At 38.7% G+C, this 26,912-nt stretch overlaps 1 protein-coding gene across 1 annotated transcript in view; it reads left to right on the forward strand.

The window, feature by feature from the left end:
- The first annotated feature begins 207 nt into the window (after positions 1-207).
- The window catches only part of LOC132405448 (netrin receptor UNC5A-like), a 580,373-nt gene continuing 553,668 nt past the window's right edge, over positions 208-26,912 (forward strand). The window contains exon 1 of the mRNA XM_059990261.1: positions 208-673. Coding sequence (XP_059846244.1) covers positions 454-673 — 220 coding nt within the window. The 5' untranslated portion in view covers positions 208-453. The remainder of the gene's footprint in view (positions 674-26,912) is intronic.

Raw genomic sequence — 26,912 nt, forward strand, 5'->3', positions numbered from 1 at the left:
GTGTAAGTTACTTCCAGTCACAGTAACCTGTAAATCGTAAATGATATTCCCATTGCCATCAACACAACACAAAAATATAACACAAGTTTCTGATACATTTTGAAACAATTATGCAAACTACGGAAGTCGGTGGTAGAAATAAAGGATTAGCCATCAAAAGCCAGCAAATCTTTGTCAGTGCCGTCTTTAAACCACGTTCCCGTTGATCTGTTCCATGTTTTGCAAGATACCTCGCTAATAGCTCCGCAATGAACCTAAACTGTCGTGGTATCTAATAAACGCAAACGTACGATCTACGAATAGAACACAGATGAGTGTGAAAGAGTGCCGAGCAGTAACTCGAACTTGTTTTTACCCGATGTAAATAGACGTTTATTACTCTCGCAGAAAGCCGCTCGGTTAAACCCCCGCTGTTCTGAGCAGCAGCTGAACGGACTGCAATGCCTTGTGCATATGTGTTGCCTGGTCGTGTGGAGCTGGGCAGGACAGTTTGATTTGCCGAGATTGTCCAGAAATTACTCTCAACACGAGAGTGCAGTTCAAATAGTGGAGCGCTGGTCACAAATAGATCACTCAAACGGAATGCTATTGCTTCGGGTTTTATGCAGCAGCTTGGGAATGCTAAACTTTATAATTTCATCCGCACTTCTGTGTTTGCAAATCGCCTGTCAAGGTAAGGAAACAAAGAAAATGCTGCTGGATTTCGCTTGAAGGAGGAAAGGTAACTTTGCATTAGAATATTCAACGGGAGTCCTGACCGCGCACTCCTCAACGTTGTTATCTAGTTATAGAAGAAATCTCTCTTATTTATGTTATCATATGTGGTTAATAGTGTATTTTCCTTTTAGGCGTATTTCTTTTGCTGTTGTTATGGGTCAATATCCGTCGAGGTAACCGGCTGTTTTTAGGGCATGGGCCAATCCCAAATCCGATTTGCCTTTCTTAATGAAATATATCATTGGCAACTTTCGGAAGAAGTTAAACGGTGTACTAGGGCCTGTTAAATCTCGCAACTCCCCACTGCTGTAGTATATTAAAGGAGCTTATTTAAGATTATTTATTCGGTCTTTTTTCATTAAAGCTTGCGAACTTGATGTAACAGTCATTTGTCTTTATGCTGAGCATAAATATGGGACCGTGATATCAGTCGAACATTGAAACCGAATAAACACGGCTAATTGTAGAGTAATGATGCAATTTAATGATATCGCCTTTTACCCAGTAATGTTCATCCTTGTATTTTTGTTAATAAACTTTTTCATCTGAATTGGGATGAGCAATGGGAAAACAATTCGCTCGTAAGCGGTGTTCAGGGTCACTTGACTGCAACAGTGCTGATGCGTGAAATGTATTATGAAGGTTGAACAAATGGTTGATTTATCTATTATTTATTGGTCTGCACTAGGGCTTGGCTTCCGTCGTAGTCTTTCACATAATTTAAGGAAGATGTAGGTGTTTTGGAGGTGAGTGGGATCACGCTGGGCTGCAGAATGGATGGTGAAGCCAGTTGAAGTTTGCTCGGGGAATATTAAAATATGAAGTAATTGTGTCTTTCTTTTATGATCCTTTATACATGCGCTCAGATTTTGTAATATTATTAAACGCCTATTGGTGAACGAGTATGGTGTTCGCAGTGTCCAGGTAAATACTCATGAAGGTAGGGAGGACGTGTACCTGTGGGAGTGAGAGGTGGAAGAACGGGAACGTGAGACTTCAGCGAATGTTGAATGGGAGGGCTCGGAGATGTGTCCCGCCGGGCTCGTCATTGGGAGAGGGGGCGCTTACCTGGACCGATACCCGCAGGGGGAGTTCGGTAATTGTGGAGAGGACGATTACAGTATCTCGGAGAATTTAGAATGGCGTGTGTGGGGACCCTACTGGGACGTGCAACCGGCGCCTGTAAGAGGGAGAGGCAGTGAATTTTCCCTGTCTAGTTATGTTCACATGTGATGAGCAGAGCGGCCACGTTCTGGGGTGGTATGTGCCTTTGACCATGGTCTTAAATAAGTTAAATCGTTGGCTGAACGCAGAGCAGGAGTGTTGTCGGTTGTATACTGTGCGGCCTTAAGTGAAAGCGGGGCTTGACAAGGGACTTGGGGCTGCAGGAGGTTTGCCGGCGAAATCTCCGCTGTTTCAATACATCAACGGTGTCGGAGTTCTCTAAACTTATTACGGGGTCGGGGTATATATTGACATGACATGATCTCCGTTCCCCAGAGATGATGACAGGTCTTCTGGAAAGCTGGTCTGCTGTCCGATGGATTCATTCCCCATTCCTTGCACTAGCAGTTTCACCCCCTTCACCAAAACTGTGGATAAACGTTAAGCAGTCTATACATTCGCCATTACTCTCATTAAACTCCATTACCTAGGAGGTCCTGCCCGCTTAATTAACTGTTCTTGATATTAGGTCCCCAATGTCTTTGTCCAGTTTGGTCTATTCAAAAATAAAATTGCTTATCATGTAGGGTTTTACAAGGGAGCATTATCTTGAAGGATCGGTTGGAACGGTAAAAGTGGAAAAAAAAACTTTAGTTCAATTTAATACCTAAACACCATAGGCGTGCTGTTACTTGCTGACATCGCAGTCTGGTATGGAGGGGCCACTGCACAGGACTGGAAAAAGCTGCAGAAAGTTGTAAACTCAGCCAACTCCATCATGGACACATCTCCGCATCAAGGACACATTCAAAAGGTGATACTTCACAAAGGCGGCATTTAGGACCCACATCACCCCGGACACGTCCTCCTCTCATTGCTACATTTAGTGAGGAGACACAGGAGCCTGAAGACACATACTCAATGCTTCAGGAACAGCTCCTTCCCCTGCGCTGTCTGATTTCTGAATGGACAATGAACCCATGAACACTTCCTCAATGTCCCCCTCTCTGTGCACTAGTTTTTTTTAAAGTTAATATATATAGTTATTGTTATTTATAGTTCATTATGTACCGCAATATTTTGCTGCCGCAAAGCAACACATTTCACAGCATATGCCAGTGATGTTAAACTTGATTGGGCTTCTGGCACTTTATTCTTTAAGTTGTATTAACAAATGCACATGTTCACAATGCTTGTAAACTGTGGTTGAAGTATCGTAGCTGAGTAAAACAATATGAAAGAAATAAGAATGTGCATATCTTCTACTGAAGTGAACCCATTTACTTTTTGAGTTGCCAACTTGGATGAGATTGACCATTTTATGCCTTGACTCCATTTTTGAAATGAAGTATTGTATTAATTACCTTTGACTCCAATCCATAATTATTAATGTTCTCCGTTGTTATGAATTATTTACGTGTTTTGGTGGAAAACTAGAAACTCAGCTGCAGGATACGACCTTGTTTAAATTCAATGTATGTACGCTGTTTCATATTTAAGCCTTGCCCATGAATGGCGATAAATGTTGCATAAGGATTTAAAACTGATTAACATGTTAGGCTGACCAATGTCGGTTTGAGTAAATGAGAGAACTTCTGTTTTGGTCACTACATCAATGACACTTTAAACCCAGCATTGTTCCTATTATGTTCAATAGCATGTTGTAATATCCATCACAGCTGCTTTCTTGCTACCTTGTTAGTGTTTTTTTTAGGTAACGTTTTTATCAGTCGCATCTCAACACAATTTACTGTTTTTTTTCTGTTTAAGCAAAAATAACCATGTTAAGTCTATTTTTAAACATTTAAAAATAGGCTATCACAAAACACAAGTTATTTGATTGTTTGATCCACATAAGAATTTGAAAGCACAAATTGGAATTGTTATTAATGGGTGGAATATACAAATTTTGCTAACACTATTCATCCCAACTCCTGTAAGAGTCTAACTTGGATTCTAACATAAATCATTCTTTCTATCTGTAAGTTCAAAGTCTTGCCCACTGCGCATTTATCCATCAAGGATCAATAGTTTTTTGAGACCCTTTTTAATAGTTTCATCATTTTGTTACTTGATCTTTACCTCGGAAAGATGTGGTAATCTAATACCTGCTTTATGAGTGTTTTTAGCAATTATGTATTTATTAAGAGTAATGAAATGAAGGACAGAAATACAAAAGACTACAAGTGTGTGAGGAAAAACTATTTATTTATTGCCTTGGAATAAAAATTACCCTCTTGATATTTGTAGCAAGACCAGAAAATTGAATGTGTGAATTTTTCTGTAGTTGTGATTACAACCACCACCTAGTCTGCATTAAGTTACTTTTAAACTGCCGTAAGCAAATTAACCTGAGATCCTTTGTATATCCTTCATTGAATTTTGGTCCTGTATAACCTTGCATAAATTTATGTTTTGTTTTTGTGTCATTTTAAAGGAGTTTGGTAAAAGTTCCTAAATGCTTGACTATTTATATGGACCTGATTTAACAATTAACCAATACCTAGCCTGCTGGAGCAAAGTTCAAAGTAAATTTTATTTTCAAAGTACATATGCAACAACATATACAGCCCTGAGATTAATTTTCCAGTAAGCATACTCAGTAAATCTATAAACTAGTAACTATAACAGGATGAGTGAAAGATCAACCAGAGTGCTGAAGACCGCAAATTTTGCAAATGCTAATGTAAATAAATAGCACAAATGAAATAATTAGTCCTTAAAGTGTGATCATTGGTTGCAGGGACATTTCAATGATGGGGCAAGTGAGTGTAGTTATCAACATTTATAATCATATAACATTTGCAGCACAGAAACAGGCCATCTCGGCCTTCTAGTCCACGCTGAATGCTTACTCTCACCTAGTCCCACCTTCCTGCATTCAGCCTATAACCCTCCATTCCTTTCCTGTCATATAGCTATCCAAATTTTTTTTTAATGACAAAATCGAACCTGCCTCTACCACTTCTACTGGAAGCTCGTTCCACACAGCTACCACTCTCTGAGTAAAGAAGTTCCCCCTCGTGTTACCCGTAAACTTTTGCCCCTTAGCTCTCAAATCGCAATCTCCCCTACTCTCAATGGAGGAAGCCTATCCACGTCAACTCTATCTATCCCCCTCATAATTTTAAATACCTTGATCAAGTCCCCCCTCAACCTTCTATGCTCCAAAGAATAAAGACCTAACTTGTTCAACCTTTCTCTGTAACTTGGTGCTGAAACCCAGGTAACATTCTAGTAACTCTCCTCTGTACTCTCTCTATTTTGTTGACATCTTTCCTATAATTCGGTAACCAGAACTGCACACAATACTCCAAATTTGGCCTCACCAATGCCTTGTACAATTTTATTCAAGTGTCTGATGGTTGAGGGGTAGTAGCTGTTCTTGAACCTGATGATGTGAGTCCTGAGGCTCATGTATCTTCTAGCTGATGGCAGCAGCAAGACGAGAGTGTGACCTGGGTGTCGGGAAACTCTAATGATGGATACTGCCTTCTTAGGTTAGCATTTCATGTAGATCTGCACTTGTCAGATTTGCTAGTTATTCAGATTTTAAAATTATGTAACACATTTATAGCAAAACTGTACTGAAATTATGTGCAAATGGGGACCATCTTTATTGGAATGTTTCATTCTCTCAGGTTCTTTTACAAAACTGACTTTTGTCTTCAGAATAGCATCACCTATATTACTCCATATGATCCACACAACCATATCAATGGATATAGATTGGACATCAAGGTTGCTTGATTACTAAGCTGTAATTTTTTTTAACTGGAATTGCAAACAGGTTGGTCTTTGGAAGAGTTAGATACTCTTTTTGTTTGGTTTATAATAACTTGGGATTACACTTGCTTTGCATAATTATCACCATTCACTAACATTTGAAACAGGCTAATTCTGGAAGAAAAGTTTTCTTTCACACAAATTGGTTCTGCTTTTCAATTTCATCTACTAAAGAGGCAGCCTTCTGTTTAACACGATGCTATTATGTTCATGTTTCTCTTCTGATAAATCCCCAAATTGCATAAGGTAATGCATATCACAGGCTACTTTATAGCAATTATGTTTTTGTTTACATTTCTTTCAAAAGTTTCATGTTTTTTTGGATGCCTACTTTGTATATTTTCTTGCTTGGAGAAAGTCAGAGATCGTATTTCAACATTCAAGATCTGAAAGAAAATACCATAGTTTTTTTTCTCTTCAATGTAAACGCAGCATAATTTCAGAATCATTCAACTATGAGAAATAATTGTATTTAAATAAATAGTTTAAAGCTTTGGAGGATATTTTATACTGGATTACATTCCAATATTTCCAAGGTGGGAGATAATACACTGAAATGAGTATTTGGTTAGCCACACAGAGACATTACATTATGGTGTTTGGGAGGGCTAATAAGGGTAGAACAAGTATAGCAAGTGGTAGGGCCATGGGAAGTGCTGCAGATCATTGGTGCACATGTCTGCTTCCTGAAGATTCATACAAAAATACTGAAGGTGAATGAAATATCAACAGCAACACTAAATGCTGGAGGAACTCAGCAGGTAAAAGTTCAAAGTAAAACACCAAGTGACCACTTTATTAGGTACATCTGAACACCTTGTTAATGTAAATATCTTAACAGCCAATCATGAAGTAACAACTCAATGCATAAACACATGCAGACATGGTCACAAGGTCAGCTGTTATTCAGACCAAATATTAGAATGGGAACAAAATCTGATCTAAAGTATTGTGGAATGATTGTTAGTGCCAGACAAGATAGTTTAGGTATCTCAGAAACTGCTGATGTCCTAGGATTTTTACACACTACACTAAACATAGAAAACCTACAGCACAATACAGGCCCTTTGGCCCACAATGCTGTGCCAAACATGTACGTACTTCAGAAATTACCTGTGGTTACCCTTAGCCCTCTGTTTTCTAAGCTCCATGTACCTATCCAGGGGTCTCTTAAAAGATCCTATTGTATTCACCTCCACCACCATTGCTAGCAGCCCATTCTAAGCTCTCACCACTCCCTGTGTTTTTTTTTTAAACTTACCCCTGACACCTCCTCTGTACCTTCTTCCAGGCACCTTAAAATTGTGTCCTCTCGTGCTAGCCATGTGAGCCCTGGGAAAAAGCCTTTGACTATCCACACGATCAAAACCTCTCATCTTATACATCTCTATTATATCACCTCTCATCCTCCATCGATCCAAGGAGAAAAGGCCAAGCTCACACAACCTATTCTCATAAGGCATGCTCCCTAATCCAGACAACATCATTGCATCTTTGTAAATCTTCTCTGCACAATTTCTATAGTTTCCACATCCTTTTTGTAGTGAGCTGACCAGAACTGAGCACAGTACTCCAAGTGGGGTCTGACCAGGATCCTATTTAGCTGTAATATTACCTCTCGGCTCTTGAACTCAATCCCACTGTTGATGAAGGCCAATGCACCGTATGCCTTCTTAACCACAGAGTCAACCTGTGTAGCAGATTTGAGCGTCCTATGGACTCGAACCCCAAGATCCCACTGATCCTTCACACTGCCAAGAGTCTTATTAACACTATATTCTGCCATAATATTTGACCTACCAAAATGAACCACTTCACACTTATCTCGGTTGAACTCCATCTGCCACTTTTCAGCCCAGTTTTGCATTCTATCAATGTCCTGCTGTAACCTCTGACAGCCCTCCACACTATCCATAACACCCCCATCCTTTGTGTCATCAGCAAATTTACTAACCCATCCCTCAAATTCCTCATCCAGGTAATTTATAAAAATCATGAGAAGAAGGGGTCCAAGAACAGATCCCTGAGGCACACCACTGGTGACCGACCTCCATGCAGAATTTGACCCATCTACAACCACACTTTGCCTTCTGTGGGCAAGCCAATTCTGGATCCACAAAGCAATGTCACCTTGGATCCCATGCCTCCTTACTTTCCGAATAAGCCATGCATGCGGTACCTTACCAAATGCCTTGCTGAAATCCATATACACTACATCTACTGCTCTACCTTCATCAATGTGTTTATTCACATCCTCAAAGAATTCAATCAGGCTCAGAAGGCATGACCTGCCCTTGACTATTCTTAATCATATTATACCTCTCCAAATGTTCATAAATGCTGCCTCTCAGGATATTCTCCATCAGCTTACCAACTACTGAAGTAAGACTCATTGCCCTATGATTTCCTGGCTATCTCTACTTCCTTTCCTGAATAAGGAAACAACATTTGCAACCCTCCAATCCTCTGGGACCTCTCCCGTCTGTGTTGATAATGCAAGGGTGATTGCCAGAGGCTCTGCAATCTCCTCCCTTGCCTGGGGTACATCTCGTCCAGTCTCAGTGACTCATCCAATTTGATGCTTTCCAAAAGCTCCAGCACATCCTCTTTCTTAATGTCTATATGTTCAAGCTTTACAGTCTGCCGCAAGTCATCCTACAATTGCCAAGGTCCTTTTCTGTAGGGAATACTGAAGCGAAGTATTCATTAAGTACCTTCGCTATCTCCTCCCATTCCATGCAGACTTTTCTGCTGTCTCACTTGATTGGTCCTTTTCTCGTATGTCTTATCCTCTTGCTCTTCACATACTTGTACAATACCTTGGAGTTTTCCTTCCCGTGGCCTCTTCTGACTCCACTCTAGTGAAATTACTCCTCATCTCTGTTCTAAAAGTATGTTACTCTATCCTGAGGCTGTGCCCTCTGGTCTTAGACTGTTCCACCATACGAAACATCCTCTCCACATTCAATCTATCAAGGCCTTTCACCATTTGGTAGTTTCAATGAGGTAGCCCTCATTCTTCTGAATTCTAGTGAATACAGGCCCAGAGTTATCAGACACTCCTCATATAATAAGCCATTCAAACCTGGAATCATTTTGTGAATGTTCTATTTGAACACTCTCCAATTTCAGCACATCCTTTCTAAGGTAAGTGGCCCAAACCAGCTCACTGTACACCAAGTGAAGTCTCACCAGTGCTTTGAAAAGTCTCAACATTACGTCCTTGATTTTATATTCTAGTCCTCTTGAACTAAGTGCTAACATTGCATTTGCTTTCATCACCACAGACTCAATCTGCAAATTAACCTTTAGGGAATCCTGCACAACAACTTCCAAGTCCCCTTGCAACTTTTTTTTGTATTTTCTCTCCATTTAGAAAATAGTCAACCTTTCATTTCTTTTACCAAAGTGCATAACCTTACACTTCCCAATCCTGTATTCTGTCTGCCATTTCCTTGCCTATTCTCTTAATCAGTGCTTCTGCAGCCTCTCTACTTCCTCAAAACTACCTGCCCTCCCACCTATCTTTATACTGTCTGCAAACATTGCAACAAAGCCAGCAATTCCATCTTCCAAATTATTGACATATAATGTAAAAAGAATCGGTCCCAACACAGACCCCTGTGGAACACCACCCGTCACTGGTAGCCAGCCAGAAAAGGTTCCCTTTATTTCCACTCTTTGCCTCCTGCCAAACAGTTACTGCTTCATCCATGCTAGAATCTTAACTGTAATACCATTGGCTCGTAGCTAAGAAACACACTGTTGAAACTTTCAGATGCCAGTTCAGTGCAATAAAGAGAATCTTTCCGGGTCTGTAGGAGACTGCTAGATTTTCCTAACAGCCAATCTAACTAAGAAAGTCTGTGTAACACTTCCCACAAGTTTAGTAATCTGTCAATATCCACGTTTTCATGTGAGCTGACTTCTAATATTAGATGCAGCTTTTGCAACTTACTACTGATGTTTTCTTGATCTTTGCTTGACAAAGTCAGGCTTAACTTGCATATATTTAATTATTACTTGCCTTGTGATTTGAGAGTTGCTTAGTGATTTTTTTTTGATCTGCCTGCCATCTGGGCTGGTGAAAATGAAAGCAATGGGTAGGATGAAATGTTATTGCACCTGCCAGATGTGGAAAGAGTCTGGAGGTTATACTTGTATGGAGTCATTTGATGGCTATGAGAAGATGAAAGGAGAAAAATGTGTTAACAGAATTTTGCTGTCACTTACTACTCTCCTCATCATATATTGTAGTTTTGGCAACCCATCTCTAAGCACGCAGTCCTTTAATTCGGTAAATATTTTAATATATTCACTTAGTCATCATTAACCAACTAAAGGTCAGGCCCTTCACCTTCTCCATCTGCTATATGCTCAAAGAGGTTGTTGCCCATGAACTTGTCCTTCTACTGGATTAATTGTTTGAATTCATCTGTTTTCTCTATAATCCAAAGAATTCATAAACGTGAGATAACTGCATAGGCATTAACCTATCTAAAGTGAAAGACCAAGTTCAGAGTTGTGAAATAAAGGATCTCTTCTGTTGTTTGAACAATAGAGAAGGAGTTTCAAAACATAAATGAAATGGTGTGGGGAGAGATGAGGAAATCAAGTCCGAGACGTTGCATGGATTTGTCTCTACTTAGATACTCTGAAGATGCTGAACCTTAATGCAGAGGACAGTTGGTTTTGCTTTTCCTTTGAGAGTTTGCAAGCTGCTAGTGCATTTTGTTAGCTTTTTCTATCTTGATAAATTAATTAACATTTTTTATAGCAGAGAAGCTTTTGCTATTTTAGCGATGTTGCTGGCTGTACTTGCTACTTCCCTACACTAGACAGCATACACTTTATGTTAAGGGAGATGTATGAAGTTGTTTGTTTTGTGAACACACTTTTGCCTCACTAGCATATTTCAAAGACTTTTGAAGTTCTTTTTGCTATTTTCTCCTCTGCATATTATCTCTTTCTTAATCAGAGATCATTCTTTTTAGTTTAGCTTTGGCAAATTTTGCTGCCATCTACTCTTTCAACCCTTCACATTTCCCCCAAAGCAGAAACATGCATTGGGGCCAATGGGATTAGGATCTTTATTCCGACTAGCAGCGTGCACTTCTTTGGCATTATGTGTTCACTGAAATATTGAAGCCCAAACCTGATGCAGTGGAGAGCGATTTATAAATAGAGATTCTAGCTGGTAAAGACAGGTGGCTAGGAGAAAAACTGGTGTTTGCTGACTTTTTTTAAAGTGATTAAGCAGTAGTTACATTGTAGTAATGTAGAACAGATAGAACATCTCAATATTGTTCTTATAATCAATCGGATTTCATGGTGAAATGAATAACAAGTATCACACAATGCGCACATTTAATTGTTAACAGGATGTCGCGTCTAAAGTACAGCTGAGGGAATAGATTCATTAACCAGCTAAAATGCAAGGTGCAATTTGATAAAAGTAAAAATTATTAACGGCTGAAAATAAATTTTATTATACCAGTTGATCAACTTTGACTTAGAAACATAGAAACATAGAAAACCTACAGCACAATACAGGCCCTTCGGCCCACAAAGTTGTGCTGAACATGTCTGTACCTTAGAAATTACTAGGTTTACCTATAGCCCTCTATTTTACTAAGCTCCATGTACCTATCTAAAATCCTCTTAAAAGACCCTATCAAATCTGCCTCCACCACTGTTGCTGGCAGCCCATTCCACACACTCACCACTCTGAGTGAAAAACTTACCCCTGGCATCCCCTTTGTACCTACTCCCCAGCACCTTAAACCTGCATCCTCTTGTGGCAACCAATTCAGCCCTGGGAAAAAGCCTCTGACTATCCACACCATCAATGCCTCTCATCATCTTATACACTTCTATCAGGTCACCTCTCATCCTCCTTCACTCCAAGGAAAAAAGGCCGAGTTCACTCAACCTATTCTCATAAAGCACGCTCCCCAATCCAGGCAACATCCTTGTAAATCTCCTCTGCACCCTTTCTATGGCTTCCACATCCTTCATTTAGTGAGGCGGCCAGAACTGAGCACAGTATTCCAATTGGGGTCTGACCAGGGTCCTAAGTAGCTGATTTATGCTTTTATATCCAAGTTAGTAACAATTGGTAAATAGTAGTTGAAGGTTTTCATGTTTTCATGTGTTTTTAAAGTAGATCAAAGTTTGGGTGGGGGGCAAAATAATAAAATAAACTATTGTTTGTATTCACAATGTGAAGTTTAAAAATAAGGGTAATTGCAAATTGAGTAGTGTTCTGTAAATGCATTTATTTAATTGAGGTGCCCTAGATGATGAAGTGAAACCATTAAGTTAGGCAGTAACTCTTCCAATTTAAAAACAAATAAAACAACGCCAATCATAAAATAATCCCAATGTTTCCTTGCACATAGTAAAGTGAGAATGTTGAATGCTATTCCCAGTGGCATCAAATTGCTTAAAAGAATTATGGTACTTGAGAAGTAAAGGTATCTAAAACTACTTTTGTGAACAGTTCGGGTTCTATGAACGAAAATAAGGTTGAAGCTCTGAGAGTGAGTGACTTAATCTTATTTCCTTAGGGTTGAAATCGTCCTTGTAGCTCGTGAAATGGGGCTAGTGGATTTCTTCCTACTGTTTTATGCTGCTAATAGTCAATAGCTCACTGTCACTTCTCTTTAATATTATTGCATTCTCCATATCAATTTTAAAGCCTCCTCCTGGACGATGTCTAACTTGCTGTGTAGAAATTACAGTAAGTTTCAATGTTTGACGTTGAGATGTGAAATAAGACTGCTTTTGCTTTGGGTCACTTCAAATTTTGGTTGAATGACTCACAGGTCCATGGTCAGAAGTCTTTACTAGCCACATTTCCATCAGCTTATCAATCTTAATAGATTTAGAGTAATGTATTGAGGCTGCAACTATTTGATCTTTTGGTAGCAATATACTGGAAGATGGGTGATTTTATGGTTTTATGACTAAATTCCATTCAACTATAGAATACAAAGGACAGCAGGAGTGTTCAAGAAATAAAACTCAGAATAATACATCAGTTAAAAGAAAAAAATATATAATGTAACAAAGCACTTGGTAACACACACACACAATGCCGGAGGAACTCAGCAGGCCAGGCAGCATTTATGGAAGAAAGTACAGTCAACATTTTAATTTCACATACCCTGCTGTAAAGCATTGTAGTTTCTTTTGGGGAAAAGACTTAACTACATTAGGAATAGTATAATTTCCCCCATTCCTTCATTATATCCATGCAATATCTAATTGGATCTCTATGCTAGTGTTTTCTTAGACAATGATCAGTTGTTCCAATACAGATAAGTTATTGGCTATATAGTTCTCAAAAAGTGCAATTACTGTATATTGCTATTAACTTTATGTGGAGTTTATAATCGGTATTAAAATCAGATTTTTATTGAATTGAACTGAATCTTTTTCTAACTCAACACTGTCACTGCATCAGAATTTACCTTGAATTGTATGGTATGAATTAAAATCTCCAGATATGTATTGTGACACTCTAGTGGTGATTTTGCTTGTGCTATTTACAGTCAGCTTGGTCTGATTCATATGGAACAGAAGCAGTTTGAAGCAGGCAGTCCTAGTTGTATTTTCACTTGGCAGCAGGTCTCAAGGGAACCATTTTCACAATTTATGTAACCGGTACCTGACTGGTTCAAAATTGAATTAACAGCTGCATCATCCAGTATAAAACAATGAATTGTGAACTTGTGCTTATCAAAAGATTTTGGAACACCTGTCATCTTGGAAGCTCAGAAGAGGTTCCATTCTCTATGTATATGCAATATTAAGGTAATTTGCTCAAGAGTGGCTGCTCTACCTTCAACACAGCTTGAATATTAGTGAGAGGCACCGGTGACTTCTGCACTTACACCATAACCAGTAGTTTAAACGTGCGTGTTTAGCTTCCTTTCATTTCACACATTGGTCTGGCATGTTATGATAAACATTCAGGAAAAATAAACTGAAGGTGAGAAGGTAAATATAAGGACATTTGAACTTGATTAGTAAATGATAGCCTGTCATGTTTTTGTCACTCTGACATTTTGCCTTTTACAAAACCGATAATTTAATGTATTTCCTTCGTATTCACTGACACAGTTTGTAAATAATAAATGAACTCAAGAGACTGGCTCTAGACTGCAACTAGAAAGTAAGGCAAGAGGGATAAAAGCATTTCTTGCTACAATAGTATGTGCATACAGTGGTGCTAGTAAGTTTGTAAACGCTGTAGAATTTTCTCTACTTCTGCATAAATATGTACTAAAATGTGATCAGATCTTCACATAAGTTCTAAAACTAGATAGCAAACCCAATTAAATAAATAACACAAAACATTATACTTGTTAATTTATTTAATGAGAAAAATGATCCAATATTACATGTATTTGTTGGAAAAAGTATGTGAATCTTTGCTTTCAGTAACTGGTGTGATCCCCTTGTGGAGCAATAACTTTCAACCAAATGTTTCAAATGTTGATCAGTCCTGCACATTAGCTTGGAGGAATCTTAGGCCATTCATCCTTGCAATACTTCTTCAACTCTGGGATGTTGATGGGTTTCCTTGTATAAACTGCTTGCTTCAGGTCTTTCCACAATATTTCTATAGGATTTAGATCAGGACTTTTACTCAGCCATTCCAAAATGTAAATTTTCTTCTTTTTAATACATTCTGTTGCTGATTTATTCTTGTATTTCAGATCATTGTCTTAATGCTTGATCTAACTTCTATTAAGCTTCAAGTGAAGGGTTGCTAACATGACATTCTCAAGTAAAATGTCTTGATACAATTTTGAACTCAATGTTCCCTCAACAATTTCAAGTTCTCCAGGCCCTAAGGCAGCAAAGCAGTCCCAAACCACGATGCTCCTTCCACCAAGCTTCACAGTTGGAATGAGGTTTTGGTGTTGGTGTACAGTGCACTTTTTCCTCCAAGTATAGCAATATGCATTTTTGCCAAGAAGTTCAACTTTTGTCTCACCTGTCCACAAAGCATTGTAGAACATCCAGGTGGTCTTTTACAAACTTGAGACATGCAGCAATGTTTTTTTTAGAGAGAAGTGGTTTCCTCCATGGTGTCCTTCCATGAGCACCATTCTTATTCAGTGTTTTTCTTATAGTGGACACATGGACAAAGACTTTAGCAAATCTTAGAGATTTCTACAGGTCTTTGGCTGTTACCTATGGCTTCTTTTTCATTTCCTTCAGTATTCCATGTTATGTTCTTGGTGTGATCATTGCAGGAAGCCCACTCCTAGGGAAAGTAGCAACAGTACTGAGTTTCCTCCATTTGTAGACAAATTATCTTACTGTGGGCTGATGAACACTCAAGTATTTAGAAATGTTTTTGTAGCCTTTTCCTACTTCTTGCAACTCTACAATACTTCTTCTAAGGGCCATCTCTTTATAGATAAAGTTTATGTTATGTAATGTCAGCATGCAAATTTGTATTTATTACTGATACATTCACAATATTAGTTGCTTACAATGGGAGTAGAACTTTCTGTCATTCAGATAATTTTTTTCCTTCTACTCTAGTAGATTAGTGAAAAGGTTATGAATTTTACAGTTAGCAATCTCAGTTCTTCTAAGGTAAAATCAATTTACTTTTAATGCCTAATGCCATAAAACTGCAGACACTACAAATCAGAAAATGAAAACAATTCAGCAATTCAGCAATTCAGGCATCAACTGTGGAGAAAGAAATGGTTAACATTTGAGACCAATACTGCTCATCAAAGATGAACTGAAATGCTAACTGTTGCTCTTTCCACAGATGCTGCCAACCTGTGGAGTACCTTGTCCACTTTCTGTTTTCAACTGAAATTACCCTTAATGGAATTTGAATTCTTTCTATGATTGCTGGTATTGCTGAAATCATAATGTGTCGTTTTCCTCTTAATATCAGAATAATGTTAAGATTTTGATAAGGACATGCTCTTTAACCTTTTAACCTATTTAAAGATCAATTTAATACTTCCCCCCCACCCAACCCCACATCATTTACATGCCTATCTAAGAAGAAGAAAGCCCTTAACTCCAAGTGGGATGCTGTTATGATAGCTTTTCTTTTTTTAGCAGGCTTTCTTATTTTTACAAGGCTGAGTTGCTAGTTTGATGCTCAACCCAGCACGGATGGAAAGCATGCAAGGGTAGGAGCTGGTTGGATTCGAACTCAGGAGCCTTCACTCCGATGCCACCAGCCTACCTATGCCTATCTAAGAACCTCTTAAAATGTTTCTTTCTCTACCATCACTCCTGGCAGCATTTCCACGCACCCACCTTCTGTGCATTTTTAAAAACTATCTCTGACTTTCCCCTCCCACCCATACTTTCCTCCAATCACCTTAAAATGATACCCTCTTGTACGAGCAATTTTCACCCTGAAGAGAAAGGCACTGGTAAATCTCTGCACCCTGTCTACATTTCTTATTAGAGGCAACCAGAACAGAGCACAATATTCCAGCGTGGCTAACCAAGTTTTTATAGAACTGTAAAATTACCTTAGCCCAATACATAACAGACACTGCCTTAAGAAGTCAACATACATTATCAAAGATCCCTACGTTCTGGGTCATGCCATCTTTTTTCTGCTGCCATCGGGCAGGAGGTACAGAAACCTAAAATTCCACAACACCAGGTTCAAGAACTTCTGTTTCCCTACTACCATTCATTTCTTGAACCAACTTGCACAACCCTAATCATTACAGTTTATGAACACCTATGAACTCTTTGATCACTCTTTTTTACTAACATGGACTTGTTTTTTGTTCTAGTTGTGTTGTTTTTAATTGTTTAATTTTCTTGTGAATGCTGCTTCTGTGAAATGTGCCCGTGAAGCTGCTGTAAGTAAGATTTTCATTGCACCTGTGTATGCGTGTATTTGTGGATCTGACAAACTTAACTTTGACTTATTTTTAAAACAACCATTTCTAGCTGACATTATGCTTTAGATAGTTTTGGGTCTGGATCTGTGCTGAGGAGAATAATTTGAGATGCCTCAAAGTTTTTTTAATGGAACTTGTACAGTCAGCATATGGAACATTTTGAGTCTAGATGAATTCAAAACATGCTCCACAGACAAAAGGTCACACTCATAAGAAAAGGGGGAAATCACAGTTTACTGGAAATAAACCACTTAGAAACTAAAGTGAAATGCAATCACATAAGGGAATAGAGAAACCAACTTAATACAGAAAATATGGGGCACTAGAAAAGGAAAGGATGGCAAAGAGGTTGTTTGGAAATAGACTAGCAAATAAAGTGCATCATGGCTAGCTGTTTAACAATATAAAGAGTTACACAGTAAATGACTATTGTGTGCATGTGCAGATTTGAGTGAATTGTTGTGATAGGAGGGATGGCTGGACCACTGTGAGTATGTTGTATCTGCCTTCACTGGAAAGGAGGTGATGCACCATCAATAACTAGGAGACTGGAAGTGAATGATAGGCTTTTATTAACAGCGAAAAAGGAGCACGACATCTTGAAGACTGAGGGAGGAGCAGTGCCCCAATCACCTTTATACAGGGGTCTGTGGGAGGAGCCACAGGAGCAGTCAGCAGAGGGGTGTGTCCAGACAGGTATACATAATTTACCACAGGAGGACACAGCAAGACCACATAGAAAGATGAAGTGCCAAACAAATGAACACAAAACAAATGGATAAAAAGGACAAGCTAGAAAAGGTTGGGTAACTCTTAAATCAAGACAGTCTGCATAAAAGGAATACAAGGCTGCTGAAAGAAATGGCAATGCAATAAAATTTGTTATTAATGGAATTAATTAACAAGTAGCCTGAAATAGGTATTAAATAAAGTACAAATTATTTTTCTTTGCCTTTTTATTGTACTGTAATAGGAGCCTTGGACTTTAATTGAAGAAATTGATAATTTATCTTGTAAATTTTAATTAAGAACTGTAAACTGAATAATTATTTACTTAAAAAGAATGGTTTGGATCAGAACATCAGCAAAGCACAAAATACTTTCAGCTTTATGAAACTTGGCTTGTCCTGGTTCAACCAAACTGTCACAGCCAAGAACAATCACCAACACCTCTACTTCCTCACGATACTTAAGAAAAATTTAGTATTTCTCTGTCGACTCTTGCCAATTTTTATTGATGCACCATAGAAACCATTCCACTTGGATGCAGCAGAGTTTGGTATGGCATTTGCTCCGCACATGATCGCAAGAAATTGCAGAAAGTTGTGGACTCAGCTCAGCAAATTGCACAAACTAGCTTCCCCTTTAGGTACTTTATTTACACTTCTCCCTGCCTCAGTAACACAGTCAACATGATCAAAGACTCCAGCCATCCTTGCATTCTCTCTTCTCCCCTCTCCCATTGATACAAAAATCTGAAAGCACATACCACCAGATTCAAGGACAGTCCCCATCCTACTGTTATCAGACTCTTCTATGTAGCTCTTGACAATAATATTGAATCTCGGCCTCACAATTTCATCGTTTTTATCCTGAACTTCATCATTTACCTGCACCTTTTTGGTATGTTTAACACTTCATTCTAAATGGTTAGTGTTTTACCTTGTAGCTTATTGCACTGAGCAATGATTTTATCTGTGTATAGAGTTGGCTAGGCAAGAGCTTCATTGTATCTTAGTACATGTGACAATAATAATAAACCAAAGCCAGTGATTATGCCACTAGGTAGAATAAAATATTTTAATAATTACATTCAATTTGCATACTTGGATTTTTTTTGAGATTTAACGTCATTTACATCTTTTGGAGACTTCAGAGATAATGTATTAGTTGTAGAATCCAGGAAGTGCAGAATGCATTGAATCTTCTGAACCTGAACATCCCCATTTTTAGAAAGCTACCTAATGGTTCCAAACTTGGATATTTCCCCATTGTATTATAATTATTTTCCCTTCCTGGTTCTCTAACCATGTATGAAAGTTTTCATTCCATTTGTTTGTTGGCACTCTTTCAGCCAGTGCAACCTTATCACACTTGGTTTGCATTTTTCTTACCTCTAGTTTGTTCTTATCACGTCAAATCTATGCCCTCTATTGGATGTGTTTATGATTTTAACCTATAGTAAGAAAAGAAAATACTCAAAACATTGAAAATGCCAGCATATGTGAAAAGAGAAACATGATGTTAATCTTCTAAGGACTGGAACCATTAATCCTCTTTATCTCTTTCTGCAGACACTGTGCCCAACTGTGCTTTCACATTTTTCTGTTAATTACTGAAAATTTGCTTCTCAGTGGATTAAAAAGTATTTTAAAAACTTCACTGAGATTTCCTTGCTTGTGTACTTGATTCCCTCATTAGTAAAGATTAGGATTCCTTATTTTTAAACTTTTGTATCTCCAAAGATTTACATGTATTTTCCAATATTTTTTCCGTCTCCTTCATTATTTATATATATTGGCTTATTGTTTTGGGTTTTTTTTTCCTCATGACATAGTATCTCACTTTTGACAGTTTCTGTCACTTCACTAATTCTTGATGTTTATCACTGGCTACCATTGTATACCTATTTGGAGTTATCTGTGAACTATTTAATTATTAATTGTGTCTAAGTATTTGCACCGAGTATATTTACAGAAGAACAGTTGTCCTAATCCTAAAAACCATCTGCTAAATAACCATTTACCACTACTCTCTGCCCTGGCATTTAGGCAATTTCACATCCTTTGTTCCTCAACTGCACATGTTTTTTTTTAATTTTGCTTTCAAATGACATTTAATAAATACAACTGGTCATTTTATCTTCAATAATCTTTTCTACTTCAGAATCTCAATCAAATTAAATGTGATTTGCATTTACTAAGTTTGTGCTGACTTTTATTTATTAGTCTGCACTTTTGTAAATAGTAATGTTGTCCTGAGCTGTTCTAAATTTTCCCCCAACCCACTCACTTTGAACAAAAATTGTACTGATTAAAAAGTTGCTCAGTCCTAAATCCTTACATCCAGAGTGGGAAGAAAGATTATGGACAAAACCCATTGACATTCTTAAGCTAGAAATTTTTTGGAAGATAGTAGATTAATCAGAATCAATGGTAGCTGTGAGAATTGTTCATATGCTAAGTGAAATCTTCACTTTCATCCATAAAATCACCTTGCCCCATGCCCTTTCTGGTCTCTACTATCTGATGAACCACCTCAAAGACTAACACTGACATGGTTATGGTATAACTTTTTTTACAAAGAAGAATTTATTCATCAAACTAATGGGATTAAATTATTATTATATAGTTAAGCAGTCAAAGTTGTAGTGTAAGTTGCGACTTATACTTTGGAACTGTTGTTTGATAACTCAAATAGGTAAACTTGCTTCATCAGATATTTTGAAGATTGAAATTCTGGTTAATGCTTGCTAATATTACTATTAACATAATATCACTACCGCATGGTAGTGTGGTGGTTAATTCAATGCTACTTCAGCTCGGGGCATCAGAGTTCAATCCCAGCACCCTCTGTAAGAAGTCTCTATATGTCCTCCCCATGGAATGTGTGGGTTTTCTGTTGGGTGCTCCAGTTTCCTCCCGCAGTCCAGACAAGTATTGCTAAGTTAATTGGTCATTACTAATTGTCCCGTGATTGGGTAAAGGGTAAATTGGGTTTCTCGGGTGTTGCTGGGGAGCACACTGGAAGGGCCTATACTATATTGTATCTGTAAATAAATAAAATCCATTTTTACAACATTTGAGGATTTCAATTTTTGGATCATTTTGAATTTAATATAGAATCATCAAATAAACATAAGATATTGAAATTTGCAGTAAAGGGAATGTAGCAGACAACATTTGTGAAGATGATAAAACTTTCATGCAGATTTTCTTTATCTGAAAGCCTCCTTTCTGAAATATTTACTTCTGTTTCTTTGTACATAATGCAGAATGTATGGTAGTATAAAGTCATTCAAAGCTTCTCAATGATGAATTTTTCTCTACATTAATCCCCTAGATATACTTGCTTAAAATAATTTTGCAGGTGATGTACACCATTTGAATGTGCTTTCATTATTGACTGCATTCAATTTAAATATTTACATCTCAAATATTTCACCAATTTTGTTGAAGGGCTTACTTGGGATCTTGTGGCATTATGTCATCACACAAAGTGCATCTAATACAGAAGAGATTCCATTTCATGCTCATAGTATGGTAGAGGTTCAGTAAGATGTATGTGTAATTGGATTTTCTGTCAGAACTCATGACAGGTTGGAAATTCTTGATGAATATTCAGGTTATAGATTTCAGTGGCATGCTTGTGGTTAGTGTCAAACTTTGGACATGGTTGTCACATTTAGTTGAAATCTGGATTAAAGGCATCTTCTTCAAATTTCAAATTTTAGTAATTGTAGCTACTTGTAGCTGTATGAGGCTAATCAAAAGTGGCTACAGCTGCTCCAGGCAAGTGGGAGGTTTTGTTACCTTTAGAGTCCCTTCACCACTTCAAATAAATATTTATGCCTCATCTATAACGTAATGTGATATGATAGCTGTTATATAATAAGGTGGCATATAGTTTTCTGCTCGGGTACAGATGGGTTAATAAAGCCATTGGAGGGAAAGTATAAAATAAGCAGAAGTGATGAATGGGCCTTCAGAAAGGGTTGGGGGGAAGGAAGAAATAGTGAAACAACAATTTCACCAGATGAGGAAGACAAAAGAAATGGACAGGATGAGGAATATGTGAATGTGAAAGAAGAGTGGAATGATGAAAATGGCAAATTCTGCTCAATGGAAAGATGAGAGATAAGGCAGGAAATAAAGGTAATGTGAATATGAAATCTAGGGACGTTATTGTGTAGGGAGCATTTCGGGTTGTATTAACTGAGTCATTTGGAGGGTTCAGACAGTATTTTGAATTTGTTGTATCCACATGTACATTTATTTATTTGTCTCTATTGCAATAGCACCACAGATCTGGAGCAACAAACAATCTCAACAGGTCAAGCAACACGTTTGAGATGGGAGAGGAATTGTCATCATTGTATTTTACTCTTCTAATCTATTCCCTTCATAGAATTTCACCATTTCTTCCAGCTGTATACCTAATTATGTCTCTAAGCACAAATATTCTTTTGCCACTTCTGTTTTTCATTTGACTGTTATTTTGTATTGTATCATCAGCGATCACTTTTAGTTGAGTATGATTCTTCTCCTGGTGGTTGATCTGGTCACTTGAGGGTCCTGAGATTACTGAAGAGGCCACTCTGTGATCCACACGTCCAATTGCAGTGTTGGCAGGTGCAGGCAATTGAAGTGGTGGTGGATGTAGCTGGTTGGGTCTTCTCCAGTCTCTCCATGCATTGAAGCCACTTAGTCTCAGCAGCACAGTGGAGACATTCTTCGAGCTGTGCAGTCCCCATATAGACCTTCTTCAGCTTTTCTTATCCTGTGCTAATATCCCCATCCTTTCAGGTTGACATGGCAATTCCTCAGGTGGGTCTTGATATTGTCCTTGAACCACTTTTTCTGCCCTCCAGGACCACGCTTTGCATCCTTGAGTTGGCCAAACAGGAATTGTTTAGGGAGATGGGAATCAGACATACAGATGATGTGGCCAACCTATCGTAATTGGTGTTGAGTCATGATTGTGGCTATGGAGTTTATGTTAGCTTCCTCAAGGATGTTGAGTTAGTAAGCCTATTCTTCCAGCTAACTCTCAGAATCTTTGGGAGGCATCTTTGATGGCAAGTTTTTTAGTGGTTTTCTGTGCCTGCTGCATGTTGTCCATGACTCCAGTCCATATAGTAAGGAGGGGAAGACAATAGCTTTATAGACCAGAAGCTTGTTGTTGGTCTTAATATCCTGATCTTCAAAAGCCCTCTTTCTCAGCCTGGCAAAAGCTCTACTCACGCAGCCTATTCTGCAAATATTTCAAGGTCAATGTTGGCTCTTGAAGAAAGAAGGCTGGCAAGATATGGGAAATGATCAGTGTTCTCCGGAGGGATGTTGTCAACTTGGATGGCTGGAGGTTTGGGAGCTTGATCTGGAATAAGATGGCACAGGACTTGGGTTTTTTTGATGTTTAGATTAAGTCTCAGGAGCTTGTATGCTCTGGCAAAAGCATCCATTATGCACTGCAGAATGAGCTAATGATGGTGTTGTCGTCTGTATATTGGAGCTCCATAATGGAAGTAGTTGACACCTTGCTTTTTGCCTTGAACTTGCTAAAGCTAAAGAGTACCTCCACCCCCCCCCCCCCACCCCATCCTATAGAGAATCTGAACTCCTTGTGGAAGGTCTTGGCCTGTGAGGTGAAGAATGTTTGCAATAAAAATGGCAAACATTTGGGACAATGATGCACCCCTGTTTGACCCCATTCTGAACTGTTTCAGAGCTGCTGTTGCTGATGACTGTTGCACTCATATCATTGTTTAAGAGCTGCAGGATCTTGAGATTTTTCCCCGGACACCCGATTTTGGACAGTACCTGCCAAAGGACAGGACAACTTGCAGAGTCAAATGCTTTTGTGAGGCCTATGAAGGCATCTAATGATTTTTTTTTCCCCTTCCAGAAGAAGGTATATCCACTCTTCTGCTTTAGTCGTCCTTCTCAGCCATTCACATTTCAGAGAAGGGGGCAAATTCAATTTGGAATCTTCTCAGCTCTCTTGGGATGATAGCAGTGCATCTTTCAGGATGATCACTGGTTTCACTGACCATAAGTGTCCACACACACCATGCTCCAAAATTCATATGCTTTTGTTTCAGACTGCAGTTTGGTGATTCCACTGGATGTGGTAATCCAGTCAGGAGTGAATAGGTAAGCAATTTTTAGGGCACCTTTTCTATTCTCTTCCCCATGTGGGATGAGCAAAGTGGCTCCTGAAGAGGGATGCACAGTCTTGGGTGCAGCATTGAAAAGCTCTATCTGCCTCAGTCCAAGAGCAAGACAGCTGTATCTAACACCTACTGCCTGTGTGCCAGGTTGTAGCTGGGAGCTCCCAGATGTCACTGTCCTCCTGTCACCACTTCCTGATCGCCACAGGGCTTTGTCCAAGTTGGTTGATCAGATTACCAAACCAGGAGAAATGCCTGTGTGTGAGGTCTTTTAATGTGGGGAGACTCCTGCACAGGCATCCACCCCATGGTCCTTGACAGAGAAAGGGCCAAAATCAAATGGCAAGCAGACCAAGACGTTTGGGGCCCTCTTCTGATGCAGCCTTCCTCCAACTTTGCCGCCATTGTGGTGGCCCTTATAGTTTCAAGATTCCAGAGGTTCTAATTTACCACCATCTTCCGTCTGCCCCGCTTTTGAGGTCTTGGTTGGACTGCACATCGTCTGCAAGCTTTGTATTGCAAGCTTTCTTGCCGTTAGAAAATATTTTGGTTTACTTTGCATTATCAAACCACAATATAATCAACAGCACCTGAAATTCCCTCTCAAACTGTTCTCTGAGAAAACTTTATAGTAGTTATGTAGTTCATCCACATGATTGAAAACATTTGGGTTTCTGTTATTATTTATGGTAAATTATTTTTGTATCTCAATGTAGTGACCTCCTTCCAAGGGGTTATGTTCAGAATTAATCACACTGCTCCAACTGGGACCATTTTATCAGTTTTTAGTTGAACATATTACTATGCTATTTGCCTCACTAGATAAAGTCAATAACTTTGAAACTCATCCATAGATGTTGTCTTACCTGATGAGTTCCTGCAGCATCTTGTGCACGTAGCTTAATCATTTTGTTTTTCTTTTTAACAGCAATCTTGTGTTGTTTCGTCTGCCACTATTAGAACTGTATGTACACGCACACCAGAATTTTGTTCAAGTGGGGGATTGAAACTGAAGTTTCCGAAAGGAAATGTTTTCATGGAAATGTCATCTGATTCCTAAATGGACGTTGAAGCTTTGGACACTACTTCACTTTTTTAATATACAGTATTTCTCTTTTTTGCACATTTAAAAAATCTATTCAATATATGTAATTGATTTACTTGTTTATCATTATGGTTTATTTTATTTATTATTATTTTTTCTCACTCTGCTAGATTATGTACTGCATTGAACTGCTGCTGCTAATTTAACAAATTTTGCATCACATCCCAGTGATAATAAACCTGATTCTGATTCAATGAATCACTTCCATGGTTTTCACATAATCAAAATCCGAGTTGGGTTCAATATCACTGGCATATATCGTGAAATTTGTTAACTTAGTAGCAGCTGTACAGTGCAATACATGATAATATTGGAAAAAATAAACAACTAAATCAATTACATGAAGAGTGTGTATATGTATCTATATATATATAGTTAAATTAAAAATAGTTCAAAACCAAAAATAATAAATTAAATGCCTTGGTTTCCTAGGCTGCGTAAGTCTAAGGAAGACAACCTCTGGCCCGCCAAGTGTTAGATTTTAAGGCATGCTTGATCTCACCCCAAACCTTGGTTTGTGAGATTGCTGTGTCACTTGCTATCCTATTACACATTAATGCCATGAAATAACAGACTGCATACAATTAAAGAAATTATATATCTGAATCTTAACTGAAGGGTTAGTAAAGAGTAACATAAAAAAGGGTCTCTCCTAATTAAACAGTCAAATGTGCACAAGTTGGAGCTCATCTTGAACTTCTCTGTCACTCACACGCTGGGCCTTTGGTCCACATGAAAGCACACACCACCTGCCGAATGTTGCTCGCAATCCATCTCGAACAAATGGATCTCCACCAATCATATGCTACAACTTGTTCTCCCCAGCATCTTCTATCATCATCTCCTCTTGAACAAAGGAAAACCTCAAGCCCAACCTTATTGTCCCTTACCAAGAAAACCTCCCGCTAATTCGATAGCACACATTCCACATCATTGCTTATCTTCAACAATAACCCAAACAGGTTGAAAGCAGAACAGCATATCTTACAGAGCTGTTTAATGAAATACCTACAGCATAACAGTAAAGATGTGAACCAGGGCATTACATTAAAAAAAAGTGAGGTAGTGTTCATGGTTCAATGCCCATTTAGGAATCTGATGGCAGAGTGGAAGAAACTGATCCTGAATGAGATATAGGCTTCTGTACCTTCTTTCCTTCTTTCAGATGGTAATAAAAAGAAGGCATAGCCTGGGTGATGGACGCTCTTCTTTCTAAAGTACCGCTCCTTGAAGACGTCTGGATACTACAGATCTTCTTTTGGCCCTGTGCAGTAGCCCTGCCCCCCCATACCAGACAATGATGCAGCCTGTCAGAATGCTCTCCACAGTACATCTATAGCAGTTTTTGAGTATTTTAGGTAACAAAGCAAATCTCCTCAAAGTCTAATAAAATATAGCTGTTGTCTTGCCGCATTTTTCGATGCAGCAATATGTTGGGACCAGGTTAGATCTTCAGAGATCCTTGACTCCCAAGAACTTGAAATTGCTCACTCTCTCCACATCTGATCCTTCCAGGATCCTCTAAGATCCATCTTACCCTTACTGAAGTCCACAATCAGCACTTTGGTCTTACTGACATTGAGTGCAGGGTTATTGCTGTGACACCACTCATCTAGTTGGTATATCTCGCTCCTGTACACCCTCTTGTCTCCATCTTAAGATTCTGCCAACAATGATTGTATCATCAGCAAAGTTATAGATGGCATTTAAGCTATGCCTAGCCACACAGTCATGGGTATATAGAGAGTACAGCAGTGGACTAAGCCCACACTCCTGAGATGCGCCAGTGTTGATTGTCAGTGAGGACAAGATATTATTACTAATCTGCACAGATTGTGGTCTTCTGGTTAGGAAGTTGAGGATCCAATTGCAGAGGGATGTACAGAGGCCCAGGATATGTAGCTTATTGATCAGGACTGTGGGAATGATAGTGTTAAACACTGAGCTGTAGTCAATGAACAACACCCTGATATAGGTGTTTGTATTGTCCAGGTGATCTACGGCATCTGCCGTTTACCTATTATGGTGATAGGAAAATTGCACTGGGTCCATGTCCTTGCTGAGGCAGGAGTTGATTCTACCCATGACCAGCCTCTCAAAGCATTTCATCACCGTACATGTGGATAATAATCATCAAGGCAGCTCATACTACTCTTCTTGGGCACTGGTAGAATTGTTGCCCTTTTGAAGCATATGGGAACTTATTTTAACCATGAGAGGTTGAAAATATGCTTGAATACACCTGCTAGCTGGTTAGCACAAGTTTTCAGAGCTTCACCAGGTAATCCATCAGGGCTTGCCACCTTGGGGAATGATAATTGTGTACCTAACTCAAAAC

The sequence above is a fragment of the Hypanus sabinus genome, chromosome 15, assembly GCF_030144855.1.
Source record: "Hypanus sabinus isolate sHypSab1 chromosome 15, sHypSab1.hap1, whole genome shotgun sequence".
Lineage (NCBI taxonomy): Eukaryota > Metazoa > Chordata > Chondrichthyes > Myliobatiformes > Dasyatidae > Hypanus > Hypanus sabinus.